Below are 24,738 nucleotides of genomic sequence, written 5' to 3' on the forward strand. Positions count from 1 at the left end.
TATATCTTGTTTTATATGAACTAAGAAACAAAAATGGCTAGTGTGTGTGTATCAGCTTACATGTGTATTGGGGTACCAAAGTTATATTTTCAGTTTGTCATTACCTTGAGATTACTCAGTAATGACATGATTACAGTTATATTATTAACTTGTCATTACCTTGAGATACTCAGCAATGACATTTTCTCAGCTTGTCATTGCTTAGAGATTACTCATCAATGATATGATTATATTATCCAACTTCCAATAGCTATGGCTAATGGATGATATTGTATGTCATGCCACCCATAAATGTCGGCTCAGTATATATGTACCTATCATTTATCAATGTACACATGATTTAGTAGGCGTATTAGTGATCATTTTCAACGTTAAGGTGTTTTTCAGCAACTTTAACATATTTTACCGAGTATGGTATTTACTCAATATATTAATAGGACATGTTTGGTAATTATGCTGTGAACCCATTCTCATGCATGTGACAGAGGGTCGAAGACCCATTAAGTGTGGCCCTTTGAGGATGTGTTTAAAATAAATGTAATTACTTGTAGGTGTTTTGATTTGAGCTTATCCCTATTTTCGAGGAAGTTCTGCCAATTATGGCTTCATCACCCATCGGGGTGATGCCTAGCATGTCTCGAATTTAGTATCAACTGGACATCGGGGTCAAAATGTGTCACCATCAAGCCGCATCACATGATTCATATCACATATATACATTGACTTCAAGCTGACACTTATGAAATGTCAAGTTAACTTGTGAAATTCCACATATATTTAATATAAAAAAATAGATATTAAAACTTGAAATTTTAACAAAGTTGAAGTTGGAGAACAGTGAATTAGTCACAAGGAAGAAAATGTATTACAATTCATTCTTATTTCTTTCCAATCTATGTATTATAATCTAATCTAATCTAATCCTTAGTCACAAGAAGAAAATGTATTACATTCATTATTATTTCTTTCCAATCTATGTATTATAATCTAATCTAATCCTAAACACTTAAATGAGGTCGCCCATGCTTAAAAGGAAAGTGTGCGTAGTGGTGGTGGGAGATAGATTTGATATGCAGCCAAGGCACAAGCATATATTATGGACGAATCATGATGATGGCATATGGGCATGCATGTGTGATGTGGACCTTCATTACCCAATTCAATGCATCTTTCATCCACCACCATACAATTAATTTTAATTAATCAATGCAATTTGCAAATGCAATGCAACTCTCTCACTCACTGATTGATTCTGTGTCTTCCCATTTCCCATAATCCCATCCCATCACATTCAATACTTGAGAGGAGACTCACCCACTTGAGAGACCACAATTTCTTGAGAAAGAGTGAGAGAGATTTCCTTCCTCGTACACGTAAAAGGAATTGGATCCTCTCCTAAGCTTGGGTTCATGATTCTTTTCATCGATTTGTTGGATCAAAATTCAACGATTACAATTATTATAATTTTTAAAAAAAATTTTGTTTATAACTGTCGGATCAAAATTCAACGGTCCTTGTACGTCGATCATGAGGCTCCTGAGCTCAAGTTCATGAGAGGATCTAATTCCCACGTATAATACAATACAACCCCTTTTTTTGTCCTTACTGCCATGCCCTCCTCTCATTCTTGTCTCTCTCTTTTTTAAAATGTTTGAATGTTGAGAAGATTAGATTATTTGCACTTTCCACGCTCCATCCACTTCCCCAGTCACGCCACCCAGTTTCATTCTCCACCGCACCAGCAGCCGCAGCCCTTTAGGCAAATCAAGGAAACCACACGACCACGACCATTAGAAAAAAAAAAGTCTACAAACCTACAATATTGCATATTGACATTGGTAGGCAAATGCTCCAATTAAAGTTACATATACAACAACAATAACAAAGCTTTTTTCCATTAAGTGGGGTCGGCTATATGAATCCTAAAACGTCATTGCGCTCGATTTTGTATCTCCAATTAAAGTTACATATATAAAAGATTTTTTCAATGCATCAACTCTCAAGAACACAAACCAATACGTAAAATGTTATATTATTTCTTATTTATATTACACGTGATGCACTATTATAAATACATAGTAAATGTACTATTTAATAGTTTAACGAATTATCATTGTTACCATATTTATTAATTCCTTCCAAGTTCCCCTTCCACCAACCTTTGATTTTGATTCAACAAACAACTACAAATATTCAAGTTTTGTTTGTTTCTCTTCCAATGTTTGACTTTGACTCATCATCATACCATCTCAAATCTGAACGTTGATTTGCTACAAACTTGTCTGTATACCAGAATCCAAAATCCAGATTATGATGATGATGATGATGATGATAATGATGCAACCTTGTGAACCAACAATCCATCCATCCACAACATGATCTCAGCCCATTAACCAGCTCTTCAGTCCATTTACACAATAACAATAGTTCGATTCTACTTTTCCACCGCAACTTAAACAGCAACCTTAATAATCATATTATCATACAATCACTGAATGCTCAGACGAGAATCTGCTCAATCGATTCACTTATTTACCCCAAACCGCAAACTGCATTTTTATTAGCTATTACAATAACAACTTTCGCTTCCATGATCCATCCAAGTTCCGACCACAGCAATTATACGGCAACAAATTTCTCCTCAATTCAAAACAGCTTTATACATTACCACCACAAGCTCTGAAGCTAACCTATAATTTATAAATAAATATAATGCCTCAACTTCAAGTGCCTGTTTGTCTATTATTCTCAAACACCAGTACAGATAAACAGACCACGTCAACCACTAGTTTCACTTGCCAACCCAACATCCCTCTCTACTCCTGCAAACACAACATTTCAAATTAGTTACAACCACAAGAAGGCAGTGCATCAAGTTAAAAGTATTGCAACTCGGTTCACCGGAAAACAAACAAAACATCATGATACTTATTTCGCATGAGTTCTATTTGCAACTGCAGGGCATATGATGCTTCCTCAATGGGAAAGTTGCAAACATTATGACTCATAGTTAATATACCCCACACACCATACAAAGAGCCCACTGATAGTTGCACCATATCATATTGATTGTTTACGCATGGGCCATGCTAGTATTAACTATATAACACACAGTCTAATAGTTGATCCTTGTTTCAGGGTTTTGGGTTACATAATGGATCCAAGAGATATCATATTAACTATAAACGATCCACTATTTAATCTAGAAGAATCATGCAGAATGCACACATAGTTTACATACATACACATTACCTCATCGTCGTCGTCGCCATCTTCCTTGTTCTTCTTAAGGCGTGTAGTACCACCCTCCTTGACGATCGGCAACTTCATGGCTCCAAAGGGCGTGTCCACATTGATATTCCCCTTGATGGTGTAGCCAGTACCCTTTTCCCGAATCATATCCCAGAGTGCTGACCCAAAATCCTTAGGCCTGAAGGTAATGGGAACGTTAACATAAGTGACGCCCTTTTTAGCAAGATTGGCAAACTTGGAGAGTTCTGCACCTCCAATGCTGACATCACAGAGCCAAATCTCGTAGTCTAGAACATTGAGGTCTAAGTCAAAGTCATTCATGTTCTCCAGCTTCAAATGAAGGACAGCAACGGTTTCTTCAAAGGAGAAGGTTTGAAACCTTATCTTCTCAACATCGACATCAGGCTTGTAAGGGATGGGGATTTCTCCAGTTTTTTCAAGGGGGATAGTGATTCTGCCGATGACAGGGACATCCACAATGAGGTCGACCTTGACCCTGTATGGAATGTTGCTTCCAGGCTGGATGTCATCGTAGGTGTTCTTGATGTCATCGTATACCAAGTGTACTGGAACTTTCCACGTGGGCATGGATTGTCCCAGCATCAGGGATCAGCCCGGAGACAAGTTTCCTTCCATCACTTTCGATCAAGTAGTTAATATCGATGAGAGGGATGGGAACCGGATTAGGGTTCTTGATGAGCACATCCACCACGATCTCGGCCTTTTCGAGATTGATGCTAGGGATGTGAATGGCAGTAACATCGGCGGTTGGCTTGCCGAATCCAATGGTACCCTCTATCTTCTCCCCAATGTCATGAATGAAATCCTTCACCTTGTCAACAAATCCACCCTCATCCTCCCCCTCCTCCTCCTTGTGATCTTTCTTCACCTTAGCACCCCGATCCACATTTTCTGGCTTACCATCAGACGAATACGATGCCATGGATTCCGCTATAGTATTTATAAGTTTACAACTGATTCCCTTATATGGTTGTTTTCGACAACTTGAAAAGCAGTTACATCAACTCAATTCTCTCTTCTAAGAAAAAGAAGAACATGTCAGATGAGAGATCTAAATAATAATTCTAAAATTCTAGTCTTTGGATGAGATGAGATGAGATCTAAAGGTTAATCATCGAAACACTTACCTGTTACTGTTAGTGAAAGCTCCTCCTCACCTCAACGACACAAACGGCAGGAGACGCAAAGATTTAAAGAAAATTCAATCCAGTATAAGTTGAAGCAGCACAGCAGCGAACTATGTCATATTTTTGGCCCGCTGATCACATTTATGAGTGATACATTATTTAATTTTTAAATTTGATTTAAAAATTTAATCTCCGTAGCATATATACATAAATTAATATTCCGTATGATTTATGAGGAAGCTGAGCGACTTGTACAAGTAGAAGCAGCACAGCAGTGGACTATCTCACACCTAATCTCTGCTTGTAAAATCTTTTTCCTTTACTCTGTTTGGTAATTAATTTGGCCAAAAAAGGTACGTAAATAAACTGAGAGGGGGTAGCTTCCCCACTGATTCTATATACAACTTCAAGCGAGTGCAAAACAGCACTTTTATCTCGCCAACCAAGAACACGTTTGAACGAAAAATAAGTAAATCGCCAGGGCCCAGGCCATCCTCGACAACGCAAGGAAAGAATGAGAATATCCATCCGAATTATAATCTTATATATATAGTTTATGTACAATTTGCATCACACTAATAAAGAAGTGGAGTGAAGGAAGGGAAGGCTAAGCAAATATATTCCAACTTCCTTTATTTATTTATATATCTTTTATTTCATCTGACTAGCTATCTCTCTGTCACTACTGGAGACTGACTGGTGTTGTAACACTAGACAATCAAATGAAATGAAATGAATGAATGAATGATCAGATCAGAGAATGGTGCCATCTGGAATCACTGCACTCGGAAGAAGGACTAGTATTCCGTCACGGATGACATATCCATCACCTTCTCTGTCCGCTTCTTTCGCATTATCTTTATTAATGATCTGCATCAAACACACACCAGTCCAGTGAGTCCACAATAATATCATCAAAGCCCTGACTCACCAATAGAAACTCATGCTGTAATCAAAATTTGAAGATAATGGAAAATACTAGTATACATTCATACATACCATAACATTGTTGCCAATTCTTGCATTCTTGTCTATAATAGCCTTCCTTACTTGAGTATCTTCGCCAATTCCCATCCCAGGGATCGCACCCGCCATGCCTTTCCTCTTCCCTTCTGTCTGCGACTCTCACTCTCTCCGTCAATATATAATAACATACAGAGAAAAAAGAAAGACAACGACAAAGGTCAAAGAGATGGATCCTTCCTTAGCCCTTACTTGGTACATAGTTGAACCCATGATAATTGAATCCTCGACTATAGCCCCATTTCCGATTCTCGTCCTCATACCAAGTACTGTGCCTTTGATCCTGCATCCCTACTCTTGTACAAGTCCAAAACGCCCATGCATTCAGTTTTACATCAGTAGAGTATGTACTACTTCTTTGGAGACATCCAATCGACAAAACTTGAAGAAACAATTCAAAATCCTACACGAACAATGCTCTGCTTACATTGAGGATGCAACCATCTCCAATTACACTGTTTGTAATTTCAGAGTCTGTTATTTGAGTTGGAGGCAGATACCGAGGCAATGTGTAGACTGGGCTCTCTCTGTCGTAGAAGCTGCGCTATATATATATGCAACCACCGAGTTTGTGTGTTAGCCAATGACATTGAGGACTGGCGGCTCCAAAATAGTAATAGGGCAGCTTTCAGCCTTTCCTGCACATTACTGTGTGTGTGTGTGTTATATTTTATACGTATGAGCTCGAGTTACTGACTTGTATCCCACATCTGCATCCTTTGTGCTTTGCATATTTGCTTCGTAGAAAGCTTTAATATTCCTCAGGTCCTCCCAATATCCATCAAATGCATAAGCTTGAACCTGAACTCTCACACAAAAAGCACAGGTCTGAAAGTAAAATATCACAAGAGAAAAGTAAATACATATTACACTACGCATGTAGGTATGACCTTCATTCCAATAGATATGGCACCCGGAATTACTTCACTTGTGAAGTCATTTGCCTTGGGAAAATGTTCTTCCAGTAGCCTTTTCATTGCACCTCTGTTGATGAGAAAGATTCCCATACTTGCCATGCTACTTAGAGCAGTATCGTTGGAGTTACTTGAGCTTTTGGCCTGAAATTTCAGATTCATTCTGACTCAGAAAACACCGGAAATCATACCATATGAAGAGACATTTCTGGAAGACAATAGGCTTAAAAAGAATCTGTTGAATAGTACTTACTGAAGCAACATTAAATGGCTTTCCCTCCAACTTCAATCTGAAATCTACAACTTGATTTTGAGAATTCACATTTAGAAAGCCAAATCCCGGATCATGAAGTCTCCTGGCAACAGATACAGCAATTGTAATGTCAGCGTCGTTGTCTCGGTGGGCCTTGATGAGTTTCTGGTAGTCCATTCTGTAGAGATGGTGACCAGGAAGGACCAAAAACTCAGTCATTGGATGCTCTTCCAGCATCCACAGACATCTTCTCACAGCATCAGCAGTTCCCTAATATCAAGTTATTAGAATTTCAAGACTCTGAAGTGTAACTACTGAAGTAAAAAAAGTCAGGGATATATAATCAAAACATGAGAGATTTCAGACCTGAAACCATCCGTTATTGCCAGGGCTCTGATACGCGGCAATGACTTGAACAAAGCCGTCATTCCCAAGACAAACTCCAGAGTAAGCTCTGGAAAGGTGGGAATTGAGAGAAGTAGAGTTAAATTGTGTTAGAGCGTATATATGGCTTATGTTGCTGCTAATGCAGTTGCTCACAACTGAATCAATGAGCCTGTAATTTGCTGCAATAGGTATCGCCCCTTCTGATCTTCTCTTTGTCAGCGGGTAAAGTTGTGACTCGTGTCCATCCCCGAACACAACAGCTGCCACACTCTGACATGAATAAATGTAGATATATGTAATCTAACTGATGCTCATGAACCATCTAACCATATTGTCAAACAAGAATTGATTAAAGATTTTATCCTATACGCAAACTAGCATTTCCTTTAGAGGTAATTAAATCGACTCAGAGTTTATGCTTGATTGGCATGATTTAAGTAGGAATTTAATTAAACCTGATTGGCTGGAGGAAACAACAAAGTTGGAGTCTGAGACTGGTGTGAATTGGATATCAAGAAGCTCGGAGGAAGAGTAGTAGAAGGAAGCTTGAGGGAACGGTTTTCGTGAATACTACCATCTGATGCAGTAACGGGGAACTTTGCTCGGATGCTAACAACGGAGGGAAAACAACGCTGCAAGATAACCATCACGATATACAGATGCAGCAAGACAAGAGTAATGAATGTATGTACAATTGCAAATCTATATTGAAGGAATATTTTGCTTGTCTCCGTCTCCCAAATCCAACTGGTTTAAGACTAAATAGAAAGAATAAGAAGGGGAATATTTGGCTTTCTTCCGTCTCATGGCTATTGAGCAAATCTTGCTTGCATGGCTAGAGCAGGGTTAGAGGCAAGGATTTGGTTTCTGAGCAGCATTGCATAAACGTGATCAGAGTCCTGATTTGAATCAATCATTTTTAATTCTAATGAACAATTTATATATATATATATATATATATATATATATGTGTGTTTGCGTGTATCACATGAAGGCGTGTATTGTCCATCGTGTTGTGGTGTGTTGTTGTTATGTTTATATACATAACTTTGATTCTAAGCTTCTTCCTTTTCTCCTTAATCTTTTGAATTGTTGTTCTCGTTCTTTCCGACTTCAAAGTTATTCATTTCCTACTTAAACAGCTGCACAAACAAAACCTCTGCTATTTAACAACAGCAGCTTGTCCAATTCTAAGACAAGACGCTACTGCAAATGACGTTCTTACCCTAACTAGTAACGCCCTTTTCAATTACATGGTCCTGGCCAAAAACATATATCTTTTAATAAGGGTAGTTTCGTCACTTTACTGTTGGGCATTTTGGAATGGAGTGGCATCCAAGGCAGGCATTGTTGGCTCTTTCAAATTATGCGTCTTCCCCTTCCCGTCATCTCTCTTAAATTATATGAATTGAAAATGCAAATGCCATATATTTATTATGCGTTTTACAAGTATTTTATAACGTCTTTATGTTAATATTTTTTTGTGCAATCTTTTCTCTGACTCTATCTTTTTTTAGGATTAAGATTTTCTTCCTTCTTTTTTTATTATCTCTTCTTATATTTTTTATTTTATCTTTACATTTTTTTTACAAAATTAACATAAAATATTAACAAAACTTAGCTGTGATCATTTAAATAAGAAATGGGGAGAAGGCAGAAAAAAAAAAAAAAGGAATCTACTCTATAAATAGAACCAAATCCCCTAACGAGTGACGACGACGTCCTCTGTAGTCTGTCCTAAAACCCTAACTCCCAAAGAACCCTCCGCTACAATGGCAACCATACTCAAACTTCCAGCCGCCAATTGTACGATTCTTCCTCCTCAGCAACAGAAGCGGGCATTATTGGCTGGAGCTGCAACCACCAGATTGGATGCTGCTACCATCATCACTGCTCGGAGGCAAACACTTTCATTATCATCGTCGTTAGCAGCAGCAGCAGCAGCATAGGTGATGTCAGTTTCAGCCATACCCGATCAAAGCGTTGAGCTTGAGTAGTCGCTCTCCAAGAACAAGATTGACATTCCTGTTAATGCTTTCTAGCACTACCCTTTTCTCAATACCACAACTCTTCTACTCTAAATCAATAGTCTTTCGAGAAATTTCAATCAAATGCCGTCGAACTCCCAGCAGCTGTGATAATTTGTCTTCTTTTTGTCCAAAAGGTAAATGGATGTAGTGGCAAGATGGGGAAGGCTATCATCCAAGCAGCAAATTCTGCAGGACTCACTGTGGTTCCAGTTTCTTTTGGCTCTGCTGAGGAATCTGGCCAAACCGTCCAAGTCGGTACGAACGAGATTCTAGTGCATGGTCCTCATGAAAGATCCCTTTTCCAGAAATATCCCAATTTGATTGTCGTCGACTTCACTGTCCCGTCTGCAGTCAATAGTGAGTACTACCGTTGGTTTGGAACTCTATTTTGACCTTCTTCTACTTCAAAAAACTTTTCCTTTCCATTGTTGCTGCAAATAGTGTAGGTGATTCTGCGTCTTGATTCTCTTGGGTTTATTTTTATTTTTATTTTTGTTCTGTCATATCCAGATAACGCAGAGCTGTATTGCAAAGTTGGAGTGCCCTTTGTGATGGGAACACTGCCAAGGCTGTTATTTCTTGCTTCCAGAAGTTGGGGGTGTCCTTTGATGTGGAACAGGTATATTAAATGATACATGTTAATTATAGCTTTGGATAATTAGAAATGGTAAACCGTAGCAGCTCCTTTTCATTTTACCTGATCTGGTAAATTCTATATTGAAAAAGTGAAACTCCATATTAGTTTATGTTTCAAATTTGCCTAGTTGCGAGGAAAGTAGATTATTCTTTTCTTGTGTTACATACCATTAAGGTTAAGAAAGTGTGGCCAGTCCCCATACATGATGTCACATCCGGGTTCGGGCCCCCACCACATCCTGGGCCTGACTCTATTGTAGCACGATATTGTCTGCTTTGGGTCCTGACCAGGCCCTCACGGTTTTGTTTTTGGGAACTCACATGAGAACTTCCCCAGTGGGTCACCCATCATGGGATTGCTCTCGCCCGAACTCACTTAACTTCGGGTTCCATTTTAGGAACTCACACAAGAACTTCTCAGTAGATCACCCATCCTGGGATTGCTCTTACGCGAACTCGCTTAACTTCGGGTTCCCGAAGCTAGTGAGCTCCCAAAAGGCCTCGTGCTAGTTAGAGATGAGAATATACATATAAATCTTATATGTACCCATTAGGGCCATTACCATTAACTTGATACTCCAGTTTTGCCGATAAATTATAAGGTTCAACTGAAAATAAAACCAACACCGAACCGATCACCAACATAACAGAGAAGCTATGCAAGTCTTGGAAATTGAAGTGTATGGTAATTGCGTGACATTATTTTGTTCAATTTAATGCTTAAAAATAGATAAGATGCTCGTTTGCTTGATAAGTATCTGCCATAAAAAATGCCCACCCCGAATCGCTTGAAAAAATTGAGTTCATCTTTTTGTTGTTTTGGACTCGTTAGCAGCCTCACATCGCTAGATTTGTGGCCCAACAGGCCGTAGCTCGAAATAGATAAGTCCAACAAACTCCGTAATTTTGTTTCAATAATAATTAAAAAAAAACTCTTAAATAGGACGTGGACTACCAAAAAAGAAAATAAAAAAGAAGTGCTCTCCCCGCGGAGCACTTCTAATCTCCTTTTTCTGTTCAAGTGTCTGATAAGATAAATAATAATGGTTTGGATTTGGACAAATGAGTTTGTTTTGTCCTGAGTATTGGGTTGAACTATGGAAATAGATTAGAAGTAGTTTCTAATTAGTTAAGGCAATCAATCATATAACTAGCTCCATTAAGAAAAAAAATATTATTCTGAATAGAAAAACGTGGGTTGTGCAGCTCATTTCCAGGGAGGAAGCAAGGAAAAGGTTTGGAGAAGTTGTCCCAGCATTGGCAAATTTGCTCTTGCGGTTGCCCTCCCTGTTAGAAGACCACTATCAAAATGCGGATGACCTTATTATGGACACAAAACTGGCCTTCGTCGACTGGATTAACAACCAGGAATCGTGGTCCTCAGCCAGGTATCTATAAGACTATATCTTCATTGTTGCTTGCACTTCATGAATATTATGTAGGCTTTTTATCTGAAGAACCATTGTAAACACGAAATTTTCCTGAAACAAACGAGACAAGAACACGTGTACAAAATAATATTTATATTAATGATTTAGGGGTTACAATCTCTCTCAAATTTGATCATCTGATTCGATCTGCGTAAGGTGTTGATTTGTGGATGTGCGATTTATCCAAGGGCCGTCGAAGCTTGATCTTGGATTAACGGTTGAAAGTTTTCTTCAAGGCCGTTGGGGCCTAATCTTGAAGGTTGAGGGAAGTTTCTTCAAGAGCCCTTTGGGCTTGATCTTAAAGGTTGATGGATGAACGAATCTTCAAGGCTTTTGGGCTCGATCTTGAAGAACTGTTGATGAACGGATATTCAAGGGCCTTTGGGGCTTGATCTTGATGAACAGTTGATGAATGGATCTTCAAGGGCTTTTGGGCTTTATCTTGAAGAACGGTTGGATATGTGGATTTGTTGATGTTGTTGATCCAAATGGCCGTTGGGGCTTGATCTTAGGATGAACGAATGATGAACGATGAACGCTTTCTTCAAGGGCCGTCGGAGCTTGATCTTGAATTGGTGGAAGTTCCTTCAAAGGGCCGTTGGGGCTTGATCTTGAAGGTTGGGTTGACGAAGAACGAAGAGAGCTTTCTTGATCCTTCGGGATTTGCTTGGAGTTTTGGAGTTTCAAAGCTTTCAAGGTTTTGGTGTGAGGTGAATTGGTTATGAATTCCCCCTCCAAATGAATGCATTGGATTCCTATTTATAGAATTTTCCAAGGCCTAATTTTGAATATAATATGCAGATGAAATAAATCGTTTCTGTCAGGTGTTGACATGTGTCATATTTGATAACTTTTCTGATTTATTTTGATTTTTCGTTTAGTCACACGCTACGTGTAAAATTTATGTGACACGTGAGCGTTGAAATTGTAACTATTGGTCAACATTTATTTCACCGAAATTTTGATGTCTACCACCATAAAGGCTCACATCCCATGGGGAAGATCATGCTGAAGATTTCATTCTGTCTTTGCTTTGTTAAAACTTCCTTAGTTGCGGTATTACTTTTCTGATTATTGTCCATGTTGCTTTTCAGGAACTAATTAGTGCTCTTCTTGGGTGCTCTTTATTTTGTCTGTTCCCCACCAATAAACGAGGTGCCAAACATCTCCCAACCACCAACTTCGACCATTTGTTTACGTATGTCGTTTTGATTTCTTATGTGGCACTTGTTTCTTCTAGACTTATAGTTTACTTCTACTACACATAGAGTTGTAGTAAATACACTTACCTCCTCGAATGTACTTTCAGGACTTTATATGACGGTTATAATGAACAACAAGAGAATAAGATAAGGTGCATTATACACCACTTTGAAGGGATAAGTTTCCATATGCCTCGGGGTTTTGTCTCATTTGAACGGAAAGTTCTTCCTCTGAAACCTGATCCTTTAAGCATTTCTTACCCCAAGGCTAGTTTTTGGAGCAATTCAGGAAGTCGACTTTGCAAATAAGTATATAGGAGGTGGTGATCTTCGCACGGGCTGTGTACAGGTCTGATTTGTGACTCTTTGTATGTTTCACGTAAGTGTGCGTGCCAGCTCTTTTAGACTATCTTTTTATATGTTTGACCTTTTCTTGGATCATGCAGGCCATGATCTAGTTGCAGAAGCACCTAATTTTTATTTGTTTTTATCATCTCACATAGGAAGAGATTTGTTTCTTGATCAATCCTGAATTAATTGCTAGCATGCTGTTCATGCCTTCCATGGAAGATAATGAGGCTACAGAAATTATTGGTGCAGAAAGGTTTTCAAATTATACAGGGTGAGGATTGATAACATATTGTTTGCTTATTTGTTTCTGTTAGACAGTAGTCACAGATATTTTGTTTAGAAAAACATTTGTTGTTCATACATACGTATGACTTTAATTTGGTTCTGCTTTCCAATTGTCATCAAATTTTTTAAGTGGTGTATGATGCCCGATAAGTTACAAATATGTACATATACATGAGTCAAAATAAACAAACAAGAGGGAGCCTTCACAAATATTGTTTAGGAGAAGTCTCAGCAGTCGGTAGAGCCCCAGAAAGAGAAGGCATCGGAGGGGGATCATTCGGAGCCTCAGTACTGGACAGAACCCTAGAAGGAGGAGGCATCAGAGGTTGATCATTTGGAGCTTCATTACGCGGTACAGCCCCAGAAGACGAAGGCAATAAATGCCTTTGGAACAAACCCACAAATCTCTGATGATCAAGTAAAACCTGACCATCAGATTCCTTCATCGTGTCAAGCTTCCTCTTCATGTTTGTAGCATAGTCATGTGCGAGCCGGTGCAACTGTTTATTCTCATGTTTGAGCCCTCTAATCTCCTGTTTGAGACTCATCACTTCAGCCGCCAATGATTCAACTTGGCGGGTTCGAGCAAATAGGCGTTGGGCCATATTAGACACATAACCTGCACACTGAACACTGAGAGCCAGAGAATCCTTAACAGCCAACTCATCAGACCGTTTGGAAAGTAGTCTGTTATCTTTGGGAGTGAGAAGGTTCCTGGCCACTACTGCAGCGGTCATATCATTCTTCATCACGGAATCCCCAACGGTAAGAGGACCAGTAGGGGAGACGAAGGATGGGCGCCATATGTTGTCTAGAGAAGGCGGGGCTGCCTCTTCAACAAGGTTCAAGTCAAAACGACGGTCGGAGGGGCCAGACATTTTCAAAGGTGTTGAAGAGAGAAGAGGTCGGACAAATCAAGATCTTAGAAGTGCAAGAATGGAGCTTCTACTGGTGGAGATTCAAGTGTGATTTGGAACTTAATGCCAGCCCCTATAAAAATCTGCACTCGACGAAGCTTCAAAAATCGAAAAGGCGCCTGCTCAGAAATCGAAGAGGCGTTTGCTTTCTCAAAAGCTGGGCTGCTCAAAGACCACGAAGGCCGATCTCAGAAATCGAAGAGGCTTGCTTTCTCAAAAGCTGGGCTGCTCAGAGACCACGAGGGCCGATCTCAGAAATTGAAGAGGCACATGCTTTTCCAGCCTTGTCAGCACCTGTCACACGCACACTCAGCTTTGCGGAAATTATGGGCATTCTGTCGAAGATTTCTGGTGAAGTAGAAAGCACATGAATCGTACTGTTCAATCACCCATTTCCCACACGCAACAGTAGCTCATGGGTACCACAGATAACTTTGCCAAAGTTATCTGACAAAGTTGAGACACGTGAAGCTTGCAGCTCCCACTACATCGCTCTGACCAATAAGGGTAAAAGAATAGCAAAGAAACAACACTAACAAAGTTTAGACGCATAAATTTTGAAGGTCTAGCTACCATATTATTACCCACAAGGGTAAAGGAACAGTACCACTGCTGGATAATTGGAAGGTCCCAGTGTGTCAAGGTAGACCAGCAAACCTGCCCAACCTTTACTCACATTCGAGAAAACACTCCCAACAAGATTGCTTGCTCCAAAATCGAAGAGGCACCGCCTTCTGAATCTCGAGAGCCAGACTCCTAACATGATTACTTTCTCAAAAATCGAAGAGAGGGTAAAGGAACAGTACCATTGCTGGATAATTGGAAAGGTCAACCTCTGTGCTTCGTGGCAAGGTAGACTAGCAAACATGCCCAACCTTTACTCACATTCGAGAAAACACTCCCAACAAGATTGCTTGCTCCAAAATCGAAGAGGCATTGCCCTTCGAATCTCGAGAGCCAGACTCCCAACATGATTACTTTCTCAAAAATCGGGTAAAGGAACAGTACCACTGCTGGATAATTGGAAAGTCCCTGTGTGTCAACCTCTGTGCTTCGTGGCAATGTAGACTAGCAAACATGCCCAACCTTTACTCACATTCGAGAAAACACTCCCAACAAGATTGCTTGCTCCAAAATCGAAGAGGCACCGCCCTCCGAATCTCGAGAACCAGACTCCCAACATGATTACTTTCTCAAAAATCGAAGAGACACCGCTCTCCGAATCTCGAGAGCCAGACCCCCAGCAGGATTGCTTTCTCAAAAATCGAAGAGGCATCGTTCTCCGAATCTCGAGAGCCAGATCCCCGACAGGATTGCTTGTTCGAAAACCGAAGAGGCACCACTTTCCCAACTTCAAGAGCTGGATCTCCTTGGATAAAGCTTGTTTGTAATCTTCACACGCAACATCAGCTTTCCAGATACCATAGACCACTTTTTCAAAGTGCTCTGACAGAGTTAAAACATGTGAAGCTGGCAGCTCCTACTACCGTGCTATGACCAAGCAGGGTAAAGGAATAACATTATTACTTGATGTCAGGGAGACTCCTATATATGTCGACCTCCATCCCCAACGGACAGGCAGACCTGCAAAAATGCTCAACCCTTCCTCTTATCTGAGAGGGCACTCCCAACGAAGCCTTTCGAAATATTCAGCTTTCTTTCCCCCCGATAATACCTCTGCAAACAAGCTATACTAGAGCAAGAATATCTCATATCATCAGGGTTAAAAGCAAGAGTATCCCATATCATGCTTTTTCCCTGTCTTTTCCTTTGGCCTTGTTCTTACTTGCAAGACAAGGAGAAAGAGAGCAATCAGTCAGCAATTGGAATCAAGCTTCCAGCCAGGAACTGACTGCCTGGAACCCCTTACCTGAGTACTTACCTGGCATTGCTCTCGAGTACTCATCTTCAACATCTTATGCTTCCAGGGAAGATACCGCATCTGCCTGAGGAACAGATAGGGCAAGTGAGAAGGATACAAAGAAGCATGTGGAGACAAGCGTAACAGCACACGTGCCGATACATCCACTACTCTGTCAAAAGCAAAAGTATCCCATATCAGTAGGGTCGAACGTACTCTAGATTTGATGGACTTGTTTTGACCCTCAAATTCTTCAGTCGGCCTTATACTCTGGAGAAAACCAGAAAACCCTCCAGCCTAGTTCAAGAATAAGCCTGTGGAAAGTTACTTCTTCAAAAGCAAAAGTATCACATATCATCTCTTCTCATTTTTCTTCTCTTTATCCTTCATGTTGCCTGCAAGATAGGGAGAATGTGAACAATCAGCCGGAGCTCTGATTGCTTACCTTGTCTGTCACCTCTTTCAGCAGATCCCCTAGCTCGGCGACTTGGGGGACTCCTACTACATGGTTTGTATCGCGCTTGACCAAGCCTGAAACTACAAGTAAGCTTCAAGTGAAATTGATACATTACCTTGTGCATCTCCACCAGTTAAAGATACCATCCCTGGATGGAGGAAGAGTACTTCCAGAGAAGATGCCATATCTACCTATGAGACAGATAAGACAAGTCAAGACGATACCACACTCCGGTACTTAGAAGTTTCGTGATTACGAGATCATTCTCCTACAATATTTCCTAATGTCATTTGTATTAAATCATTCACTTATACTCACTAAAGGAGAGCTTGAACCTATGTACTTGTGTAAACCCTTCACAATTAATGAGAACTCCTCTATTCCATGGACGTAGCCAATCTGGGTGAACCACGTACATCTTGTGTTTGCTTTCCTATCTCTATCCATTTATATACTTATCCACACTAATGACCAGAGCAATCTAGCGAAGATCACAAAAAGCGACCGTTTTCGCTACCTAGGATCTATCTTGCAAGAGAACGGAGAATTAGATGGAGATCTCAACCATAGAATACAAGTTGGATGGATGAAGTGTAAGAGTGCATCCGGCGTGTTGTGTGACCGTCGTAGGCCACTGAAGCTCAAGGGAAAATTTTATAGGACGGCAATAAGGCCAGCGATGTTGTATGTCACAGAATGTTGGGCGGTGAAGCATCAACACGTACACAAAATGGGTGTAGCGGAGATGAGGATGCTTCGTGGGATGTGTGGGCACACGAGAAATGATAAGATTGGGAATGAGGATATCCGAGGTAAAGTAGGAGTAGTCGAAATTGAAGGAAATATGAGAGAAAATCAGTTCCGGTGGTTTGGGCAAGTGCAAAGAAGGCCTACTGACGCTCTGGTTCGAAAATGTGACTACGGGACAGAGGTTCAGGGCCGAAGGGGTAGAGGAAGACCTAGGAAAACTTTGGAAGAGACCCTAAGAAAAGACTTGAGTACTTGTATCTAACGGAGGACATGACACAAAACCGAGCGCAATGGCGTTCTAGGATTCATATAGCCGACCCCACTTAGTGGGAAAAGGCTTTGTTGTTGTTGTTGGTGGTGTAGGTATGCTGCTTCTTTTCGTTTTGCTGGTGACTATGTGGGCACAAGTGATACTGACTCTCTTAGAAGACGTAAAACCCGAATTACTGCAATAGATGCATTATGCTGTCCTGGATGAGACAATATAAACAAAAGTTCCTCCTCCGGTATGTATATTTTAGTTAACCACAGACAGATTATTTGAATCATATGGAATAGTCATGCTTCCAGAATAGAAACCCATAATATACCTAGCCAAAGGATTTTACATTGTTTAATGCTAATTTGGTCCCTGCAACTTTGAGGAAGGCTTCAAGCATTCCAAATTACTTTTATTAAATTACTCTTCACAGTAAAATCGTTCGGTATATTAGCTTAAATCCAACCTGCAGATGATAATCATGCAGCTGAAATTGAAGAGGAAGATGAAATTGAAGAAATGAAGAACTTGCTATTTTAGTAGTAGCCGTTAGTCTTTAAATTGTAACGGCTAGTTTACTTTCTGTTTTTAGCAAGGTTCTAAAAAACGCTAAGCGCTAGTCGGGCGGCGGGCTAGGTAAATTTCTTGAATATCTTGTAAATAAGGGCATATTGACACCTAAAAAAAAACTATACTTGTATGGATAATAAAATAATGATAAAATGCAAATTAGGTACACTATTTCCATAAGTATTGGATGAACTTGTAGTAAATCCATTATTTGCAAATTAGATACACCATTTCCATAAGTATACCACCATGAAACCAAAAAAGAAAAAAGCACGCAATTAATAAAAAAAAAAAAAAAAAACCTCCTAGGACCGCCTAGGACCGTCTAGGGCCGCCTAGGACCGCCTAGCCCGCCTAACCCGCCTAGACCGCCTAGGCGCCGCCTAGGCCCAACCCGATTTTTCCTCCCGATTTGCCCAAAAACGCCTCGGTTGCTAGGCGCCCAGCGCCTAGGCGGCCGCCTAGGCCGTTTTTTAGAACACTGGTTTTTAGCAAGTATCACAGCTGGTATTCCTATCCTTTGGAATCGTAATATGTCCCTGGATCCATTCCCAAGTGGAAGGATTGTAGCCTCCGACGGCCTAAAATTTAAGCATTGTTTATCAATATGTCTCCCGTATTAAAACTCCATATTTAGTCATACACCACAAATGCCTTGTAATGGAAATGTTATATATTTTGCTATGAGTAGCAATCACATGGACACACACACTTATGTGTACCTTCTTATTTTGAATTGTGCCAACTTTGACTTCAGGCTCTTTTAAAACAAAATTCATCACTCGTTGTGAACACCGCAACAACAGAAGGCTTTGTGGTAATGAAAGCGGAAGGCAAACAGTTGGTACGGGTTTGCGCCATTAAACTTGCATTCGGACACACCCACTCTTCGTTTCTTTGTTTTTCCTCCAAATACAGTGAGGCATTTTCTTGTACTGTGAGAGACCCAGAAGCGGAATTGGCGATGATTTAGTTTCTTGGGTGCATTAATTGATTTCCAGTCAGCCTCTGCTAAGCTTTCCAGGGAGCTCAATAAACGAAGGCTAACAGTGCCGTGCTTGTCCACCGTGAGGTAAGTTTGTCCACCTGAACATTTGTCCATATAGTTGCTAAACCTGGGGAGCACACAACGAAAAAGAGCATATGCAAGGCGAGGATATTATTGGACTTTTCACTCATAATGAAGTGTCTGTCATCTATTTATCTTTACAGTAAAATCGTTCGGTATATTACAACCCGAGATCAAACAGAGGAAAATGCTAACAGGTTAAAGGCCTGTATTTGTTTTATTTATTTATATGTTTGGCCTTAATTTCAGAGAACAAATTAAGCATAAAAATAGGATCACCTGTGAAAACCGGAAGCAGAACCAGAAGTAGATTTCCAGCCATAATAAGCATTTAGATTTGGCGATTGGCCACCTTTGATATCTGGCACTGAGTAAACTCCTCTGTCATTCAAATCCACAAAGTCAGACTGTAAAGCACCAGCAATAAGAGTGTCATCAAATGCAGTCAGATGGGGGTAGGCTTCGCTTGGAGGGCATTTACTTGACTCACATTTCAAGCACTGGCTGCAAAGTCGCTTACTCTTCAATTCTTGGTCATCATTTGATGCATATGCACTAGTCATTACCAGGACAAGTAGGCACAGAGAAAGGCAATGCCAATACCTATCCATGCTTGTAGCCATAGCTTCTCTACCTTGCCGCTCTCTCTCTCTCTCTTCCTCTCTCTCTCTCTCTCTCTCTCTCTCTCTCTCTCTCTCTCTCTCTCTCTATATATATATATGTATATATATATATATTGTTGGTAATCCTAACAAGACAATTACATTGTTATATATAACAAAACATTTTTCTTGTTCTTGATGTTATCAGATTCCTTTGTTTTGTTTCCAATTAGATTTATGGAATTTAACTTGCGGATTCTCTATTGGCTTTTAAGTAGAAGAATATAAGACTTAGCTGGTAATAGGCTGGCCTTCTTTCTTAGTGGAGTTGTGGAAACTGGACATGAAGAAGTTTTGTATGCACTTTCATTTTCTCCCAAAAGAAAAAAAAGGCATAAATTCTGATCTTATGACTGTACTAGGTATATACTAGGGCGGCTGATGATGGCAATTGCAGGCTGTTGAGGACTCCTGATCAATTACTTTATGGAGAGAGCATAAGCTGTTAACATTGTTTGACATTTTTGTTTTCCGATAACACCGATGTTTCATTTAGGCCGTCCAAATTCTACAATAAATGTCGTTGGACGTAATTGGCCATAACAAAAAATTGGATAAATGCAGTACCATTTTCTTTTTTTCTTTTCCCTTTCCTTTGGGTTACAATACAGTACATAGGGTGCTTCATTATGTCTGTAGCGATCGGCTTATTAGGCTTCATAAACTTAAATTCAAGAGGGAGTGAAACTCATCCTAGACTACAGAGTGACCTACACAGCTACACTTGATAAATTCGGACATAAATTCTAAGTGGTAAACCAAAATCACCAGCGCCCTCACCTGACTGACTCGAAACAGGGTCGTTTTGGACATAAGCATGGTGCAAACACGAGTAGATCTGATTTCTAGAAGTTACCATGCTTCTCTCCTTGTCAGGAAATAGGAAATCCAGTTTTGAGAATCAATGATGCATGCGTTAGTAGTTAGTAGTTACCAACTTCCATTCCATGTTCCAACTTCCAACCTCCAACCAACTGGTAAAACTGACAGACGGAGTCAAGTTTGAGTCGCAAGTATATGCTGTTTTAGCCTAGGGAATGGTGCTTGGCATATTCCACTATTCACTGTCAGAATACCTAACATCAGATGAGATGAGATGAGATGGTCCCAGTTTTTAAACCCAGTGCAGGCTGAATCTGAAGCTCAAGGCTATCGACTATCTTTCTCCTTATCCCTACTATACGAGTTGTTTTACTGCTTGTATATATGGACCATGGAGGCATCATTTTGCCAAACGTGTGTGCGACAGACCGGCCTATTGAGTATAATTGGTGGTGGTAATTTGCAGCAGTGGATATGTTTGTTGCTGGTCACCTAGTTATTCCGTGATTCCATCCATCTGCGCTCGCTTCAATGTATAATTTGTATTTGTATATGTAGCATATAAGTTGAATATCAGAATACGAAACGAATAAAATTAACAAAATAAGAATATTATTAAACAAATGAGAATGTCAAAATGACTACAAAACCCTAAAAGACTACATTGTGAATGATTTAATTCTAAAACTAAATTACAATTAATATTTATAGAGAACTAAATCTAAGAAACCCTAACTCGAATGGGCTAAGCTCAAATCCTAAACTAACAAGCAAAACCTAAATACTAAAATAAACCTAAATACTACTATTTTCCAACACCCCTGTCAAACTCATGGTGGTACACGACATGGGTTTGCCAAAGTATATGTGGATGCAAAACTCCAAATTTCAATGCCAATGCCCATGCCCATGGCAATGCCAATACCGATGCTGATGCTAGATTTCCATTCCAAGTTCAAGCTACCATGCCCAATGCAAGAATACACGGGCCACAAAGCAACCATATTTTTTTCCTTTCTTTTTTTTCCCTTTTTTTTTTCTTCCTTCTTCTTCTTTCCGTGGTTCCTTTTTTTTTTCCTTCTTTTCTCCTTCGTCCCCTTTGTTTATTTGTTGGGGGATCTTCTCCTCTGCAAGCAAAACTTCTTTTTTTTCTTTCATTTTTCTTTTCCTTGCAAACAATCAATACCAACTAACAAATCTAAAACGAACGACGACAAAGGCAAACAAATTGATACCAACGAGAACAGATTGAACCCTAAGGATCAAACCCGCTCTGATACCAAATTGAATATCAGAATGCGAAACGAATAAAACTAACAAAATAAGAATATTATTTAACAAACGAGAATGCCGAAACGGCTACAAAACCCTAAGAGACTACATTGTGAATGACTTATTCTCAAACTAAATTACAATCAATATTTATAGAGAACTAAATCTAAGAAACTCTAACTCGGATGGATTAGGTCCAAATCCCAAACTAACAAGCAAAACCTAAATACTAATATTTTCCAACAATATATACATGCGGTATTGTATATTTGACCGACGGTCCTTCTGAATAGATGACCATCAACAAACACATTCATAATGCAAGCAATGTACATCCATCTCTTCACTTCTGTTCCTTCTGTCTCACCATCTCACCATTTACTGGTCGTACAGTTACAGCCGAGTCTCGATCGGTGTTTGTGTAAGCTTTGCATGGTAATGCTAATAATGTGTATATAAATCGGAAGTTCATGTTCCTTTTATTTCTTCTATATGTGTCTTATCATGGACAGCATGAATCCCACATCGGGAAAAGAGATGTCTTTGCATGTGTTTGTAAGTAATTAGGCTACTCCCACCATATTTCTAACTGATTTTATGGTGAAAAAGATGCATAAATCCGAATCTAATTGGAGGGCATCACAATATTTCTTTATAAATTTTCAAGAGAAATTAAAAATATGAGACGAAAGCTGAGAAGAGAGAGAGCAGACAGCAGAGGTTGTAAATAACCCTGTAATTGAATTGAAATAAGCAGCACCTTGAGTTGTAAATAACCCTGTAATTGAATTGAAATAAGCAGCACCTTGAGTTGTACTGATCATGTGGCCATTGATAATTAGCTAGCTAGCTACTAGCCTACTGCTAGTCTGCTAGGCACCAGAGATGCATGAGAAGAAACTTCGGTGGCTCCGAAACCGGGCAAGTTGCTTTGGAGGAGGAGAATTAATGGAGTCATCAGCGTCCACCGATGAAGAGAATCCTTGCATAGAGTTGGAAGTAGAACCGAGAGAAACAGATTTGTGACGGCGATGCTGAAACTGACGACCTCCATGATTAATAATGTTTGTGGTTGTGGATAAGGACGACTGGTTCCGACGGGCAGACGCGCCATTAACATTAAATATCGTTGGAAGATGATGATCAGCTGAAGGTGCAGGTTGGGGAACATAGACGTAACTGTTGTGATCGATGTAGAAGTCAGCGATGTTGTAATTACTAGTTTGACCTGATACTGGTGGGGTTGCTGCTGCTAATGAGGAGGAGGAGAGGCAGCTGTATTGGCGGCGAGTTCTGTTCCTCTTCATTGCCTTGTAAACCATTGGGATCAGACCCTCCATAATTATAATTACGGATTGGATCTAGTCTAGTCTAATGAAGCTTATCGATCGATCTCTATACTCTATTCTCTAGGCTGTTGTCGGCTCATGATCTGTTCTGTATCTGTGCGAGATGAGGAGAGAGAAGGTTGCTAACTATTTAGACATTTTTTCTTCTGAATTTGTGAAAGATTATGGATGAGCAAGCAAGATAGCCAAGTAGCAAGAATACTCTTTGCAATATATATAAATACACACACACACATTATTTGAATTCAGTTGGAAAGGTTCTTGGATGACGCATGCATATTATAAAGAAATGAAAGCCACCTGTCGCAAGTCAATCTTAAATAGTTGCTTCTTTGTGACTTAAAAATGTTACGAGTTCGAATCATAAAAATAGTGTTTTTGCAAAGTAAGAGTAAGACTGCATCAAAAAATAGTGTCTTTGCAAAGTAAGAGTAAGACTGCATATAATAGACGTTTTTCTCGACTCTCACAAAGCAAGAGCCTTGTTGGCTTGGATCATGCTTTATGGTTGTTTGGTTTGTTTGGTGATTCATTGGTGCCTGCATCTGCATCTGTAAGATTATACTTGGTTTTTTTTTGTCTTTTGCTTTTTTGTTTTTTTGTTTTTTTGTTTTTTTTGTTTTTTAGTATATTGATATTTTTACACTTAGGGGGCTAAGTTACATAATAGACAATCTAATTTGGTATCAAATTCATCATTTACGAGATTCGAACTTAAGACTTTTCATTTTCAAGTAAAGAAGAATATCACCAGAGACCTAATATTCGATTTGGTTTTGAAACTTGAATTGGTAGTGGTTTTTGACAAATAAGCCGCATGATAATAATAATAATGTTATATTATTTGGTCTTGTAATAAATAAGAAGAAAAAGGAGGATGGGATAGAATTTTTTGAAAGAAGATTTATATATTGAAATTAAACTGAATTACAAAGATAAGTCTTGGTGGATGGTATTTTGTATAACACGCCAGTTTTGTATTTGACTTTAAATTTATAAAATGGAAGGAAATTCCATCGGGCAAGATCTTTTATCCCACTCAATCGAAAGATTTTTTCAGTGTGACCGGTACATGAGTTGGTACACTACGTGTCACTATACAAATAATGGAATATGTGTGCTAAAAAGTTAATAACTTAAAAAAAAATTCCAACCACTCCTATTAAAACACGTGATCTACCACTTGTGTTTCCGTCACAACTAAAAATTTCTCCACTCAAACTCATTCAAGGGTCAAGGCCTTTCATCCCAACCAATCCCATCCAAGTCCCAATAAGACTCTTAAGAGGAAGGATAGGGACGTTATAGAATACGAAGGAATGACTCATGAAATGGTCGTCGTCGAAGTACATCAATTCATCATCACTAGACTAATCCTTTCCTTGTTATCTCCTTCAATTCTTTTAGTAAACAAATACAAACACGTACACAAAACGCTTCTTTCATTCATTCGTTATCGTCTCTCTTTTTGTTTATACAACACGCACAACCAACTTTGAAACGAGATTATCATATAAATATTTACAAGCACAAAACACTTTATTCATTCATCATCGTCCTCATCTCTTTTCAATATTATACGTATAGATAGATGCATAGATTTTTTTTTATTTTGATCATATAGATGCATACATTTAAATGAACAATTAAACAATTAGAATTAGTTAAGAAGCAGGATAAGCAGCATCTCCAGTTTAATTCTGTTTACTTGGTCAAGCCAAAGCATATATGGGCTTTCGTTTTCCTTGCACCCACCCACCCATTTGGCATTTGGCCCGATTTGGGATACGGCCGATTGCCTTCCGCCTTCCTTGTAATTTGTTTGGCGAAGAAATGAAC

The 24,738-nt window shown here is 39.4% G+C and overlaps 4 protein-coding genes and 2 pseudogenes across 5 annotated transcripts; 2 read left to right on the forward strand and 4 right to left on the reverse strand.

The window, feature by feature from the left end:
* Window positions 1-2,409: 2,409 nt before the first annotated feature.
* On the reverse strand, window positions 2,410-5,156 carry LOC103406857 (uncharacterized; annotated as a pseudogene).
* Window positions 4,924-7,892, reverse strand: LOC103446459 (inactive glucose-1-phosphate adenylyltransferase small subunit 2, chloroplastic-like). Its single transcript, XM_070813587.1, has 9 exons — window positions 7,433-7,892; window positions 6,957-7,247; window positions 6,591-6,860; window positions 6,314-6,481; window positions 6,121-6,224; window positions 5,851-5,962; window positions 5,616-5,714; window positions 5,400-5,516; window positions 4,924-5,270 (listed from the first exon to the last, which is right to left on the reverse strand). Exons 1-9 carry the CDS (start codon window positions 7,622-7,624, stop codon window positions 5,154-5,156), a joined length of 1,470 nt encoding a protein of 489 aa, XP_070669688.1. The 5' UTR covers window positions 7,625-7,892; the 3' UTR covers window positions 4,924-5,153.
* Window positions 7,893-8,816: 924 nt separating this feature from the next.
* On the forward strand, window positions 8,817-18,461 carry LOC103446478 (4-hydroxy-tetrahydrodipicolinate reductase 2, chloroplastic). Of its 2 annotated transcripts, none has more exons than XM_070804740.1 (4): window positions 8,817-9,364; window positions 9,518-9,626; window positions 17,628-17,751; window positions 18,222-18,461. In XM_070804740.1, exons 1-3 carry the CDS (start codon window positions 9,163-9,165, stop codon window positions 17,629-17,631), a joined length of 315 nt encoding a protein of 104 aa, XP_070660841.1. In that variant the 5' UTR covers window positions 8,817-9,162; the 3' UTR covers window positions 17,632-17,751; window positions 18,222-18,461. The 2 variants fall into 2 exon arrangements, with proteins under 2 accessions (XP_070660841.1, XP_070660843.1); XM_070804742.1 differs by having other exon boundaries at window positions 17,643-17,751.
* On the forward strand, window positions 10,706-19,600 carry LOC103417937 (poly(ADP-ribose) glycohydrolase 1-like; annotated as a pseudogene).
* LOC103426544 (uncharacterized) lies at window positions 18,321-19,417 on the reverse strand. Its single transcript, XM_029108068.2, has 2 exons — window positions 19,074-19,417; window positions 18,321-18,840 (listed from the first exon to the last, which is right to left on the reverse strand). The coding sequence occupies exons 1-2, from the start codon at window positions 19,415-19,417 to the stop codon at window positions 18,504-18,506; spliced, it is 681 nt and encodes a 226-aa protein (XP_028963901.2). The 3' UTR covers window positions 18,321-18,503.
* Window positions 19,601-22,422: 2,822 nt separating the features above from the next.
* Window positions 22,423-22,890, reverse strand: LOC103451643 (uncharacterized). The gene has a single exon (XM_017336802.3). The coding sequence runs from the start codon at window positions 22,888-22,890 to the stop codon at window positions 22,423-22,425; it is 468 nt and encodes a 155-aa protein (XP_017192291.2).
* Between the last annotated feature and the right edge of the window lie 1,848 nt (window positions 22,891-24,738).

The sequence above is a fragment of the Malus domestica genome, chromosome 02, assembly GCF_042453785.1.
Source record: "Malus domestica chromosome 02, GDT2T_hap1".
Classification (NCBI taxonomy): domain Eukaryota; kingdom Viridiplantae; phylum Streptophyta; class Magnoliopsida; order Rosales; family Rosaceae; genus Malus; species Malus domestica.

Bases quoted from the DNA above. Each gene is read 5' to 3' on its own strand.
- LOC103446459 (XM_070813587.1), bottom strand. From the start codon at position 7,624: ATGGTTATCTTGCAGCGTTGTTTTCCCTCCGTTGTTAGCATCCGAGCA. The intron at 5,963-6,120 runs GTCAGTAACTCG...TATATAGCGCAG, and splicing joins GATGCAGATGTGGGATACAA to CTTCTACGACAGAGAGAGCC. The intron at 5,271-5,399 runs GTATGTATGAAT...TGTTTGATGCAG, and splicing joins GAATTGGCAACAATGTTATG to ATCATTAATAAAGATAATGC.
- LOC103446478 (XM_070804740.1), top strand. From the start codon at position 9,163: ATGGGGAAGGCTATCATCCAAGCAGCAAATTCTGCAGGACTCACTGTG. The intron at 9,365-9,517 runs GTGAGTACTACC...TGTCATATCCAG, and splicing joins TGTCCCGTCTGCAGTCAATA to ATAACGCAGAGCTGTATTGC.
- LOC103426544 (XM_029108068.2), bottom strand. From the start codon at position 19,417: ATGGCTACAAGCATGGATAGGTATTGGCATTGCCTTTCTCTGTGCCTA. The intron at 18,841-19,073 runs GTGATCCTATTT...TGTGCTCCCCAG, and splicing joins TCTGCTTCCGGTTTTCACAG to GTTTAGCAACTATATGGACA.
- LOC103451643 (XM_017336802.3), bottom strand. From the start codon at position 22,890: ATGGAGGGTCTGATCCCAATGGTTTACAAGGCAATGAAGAGGAACAGA.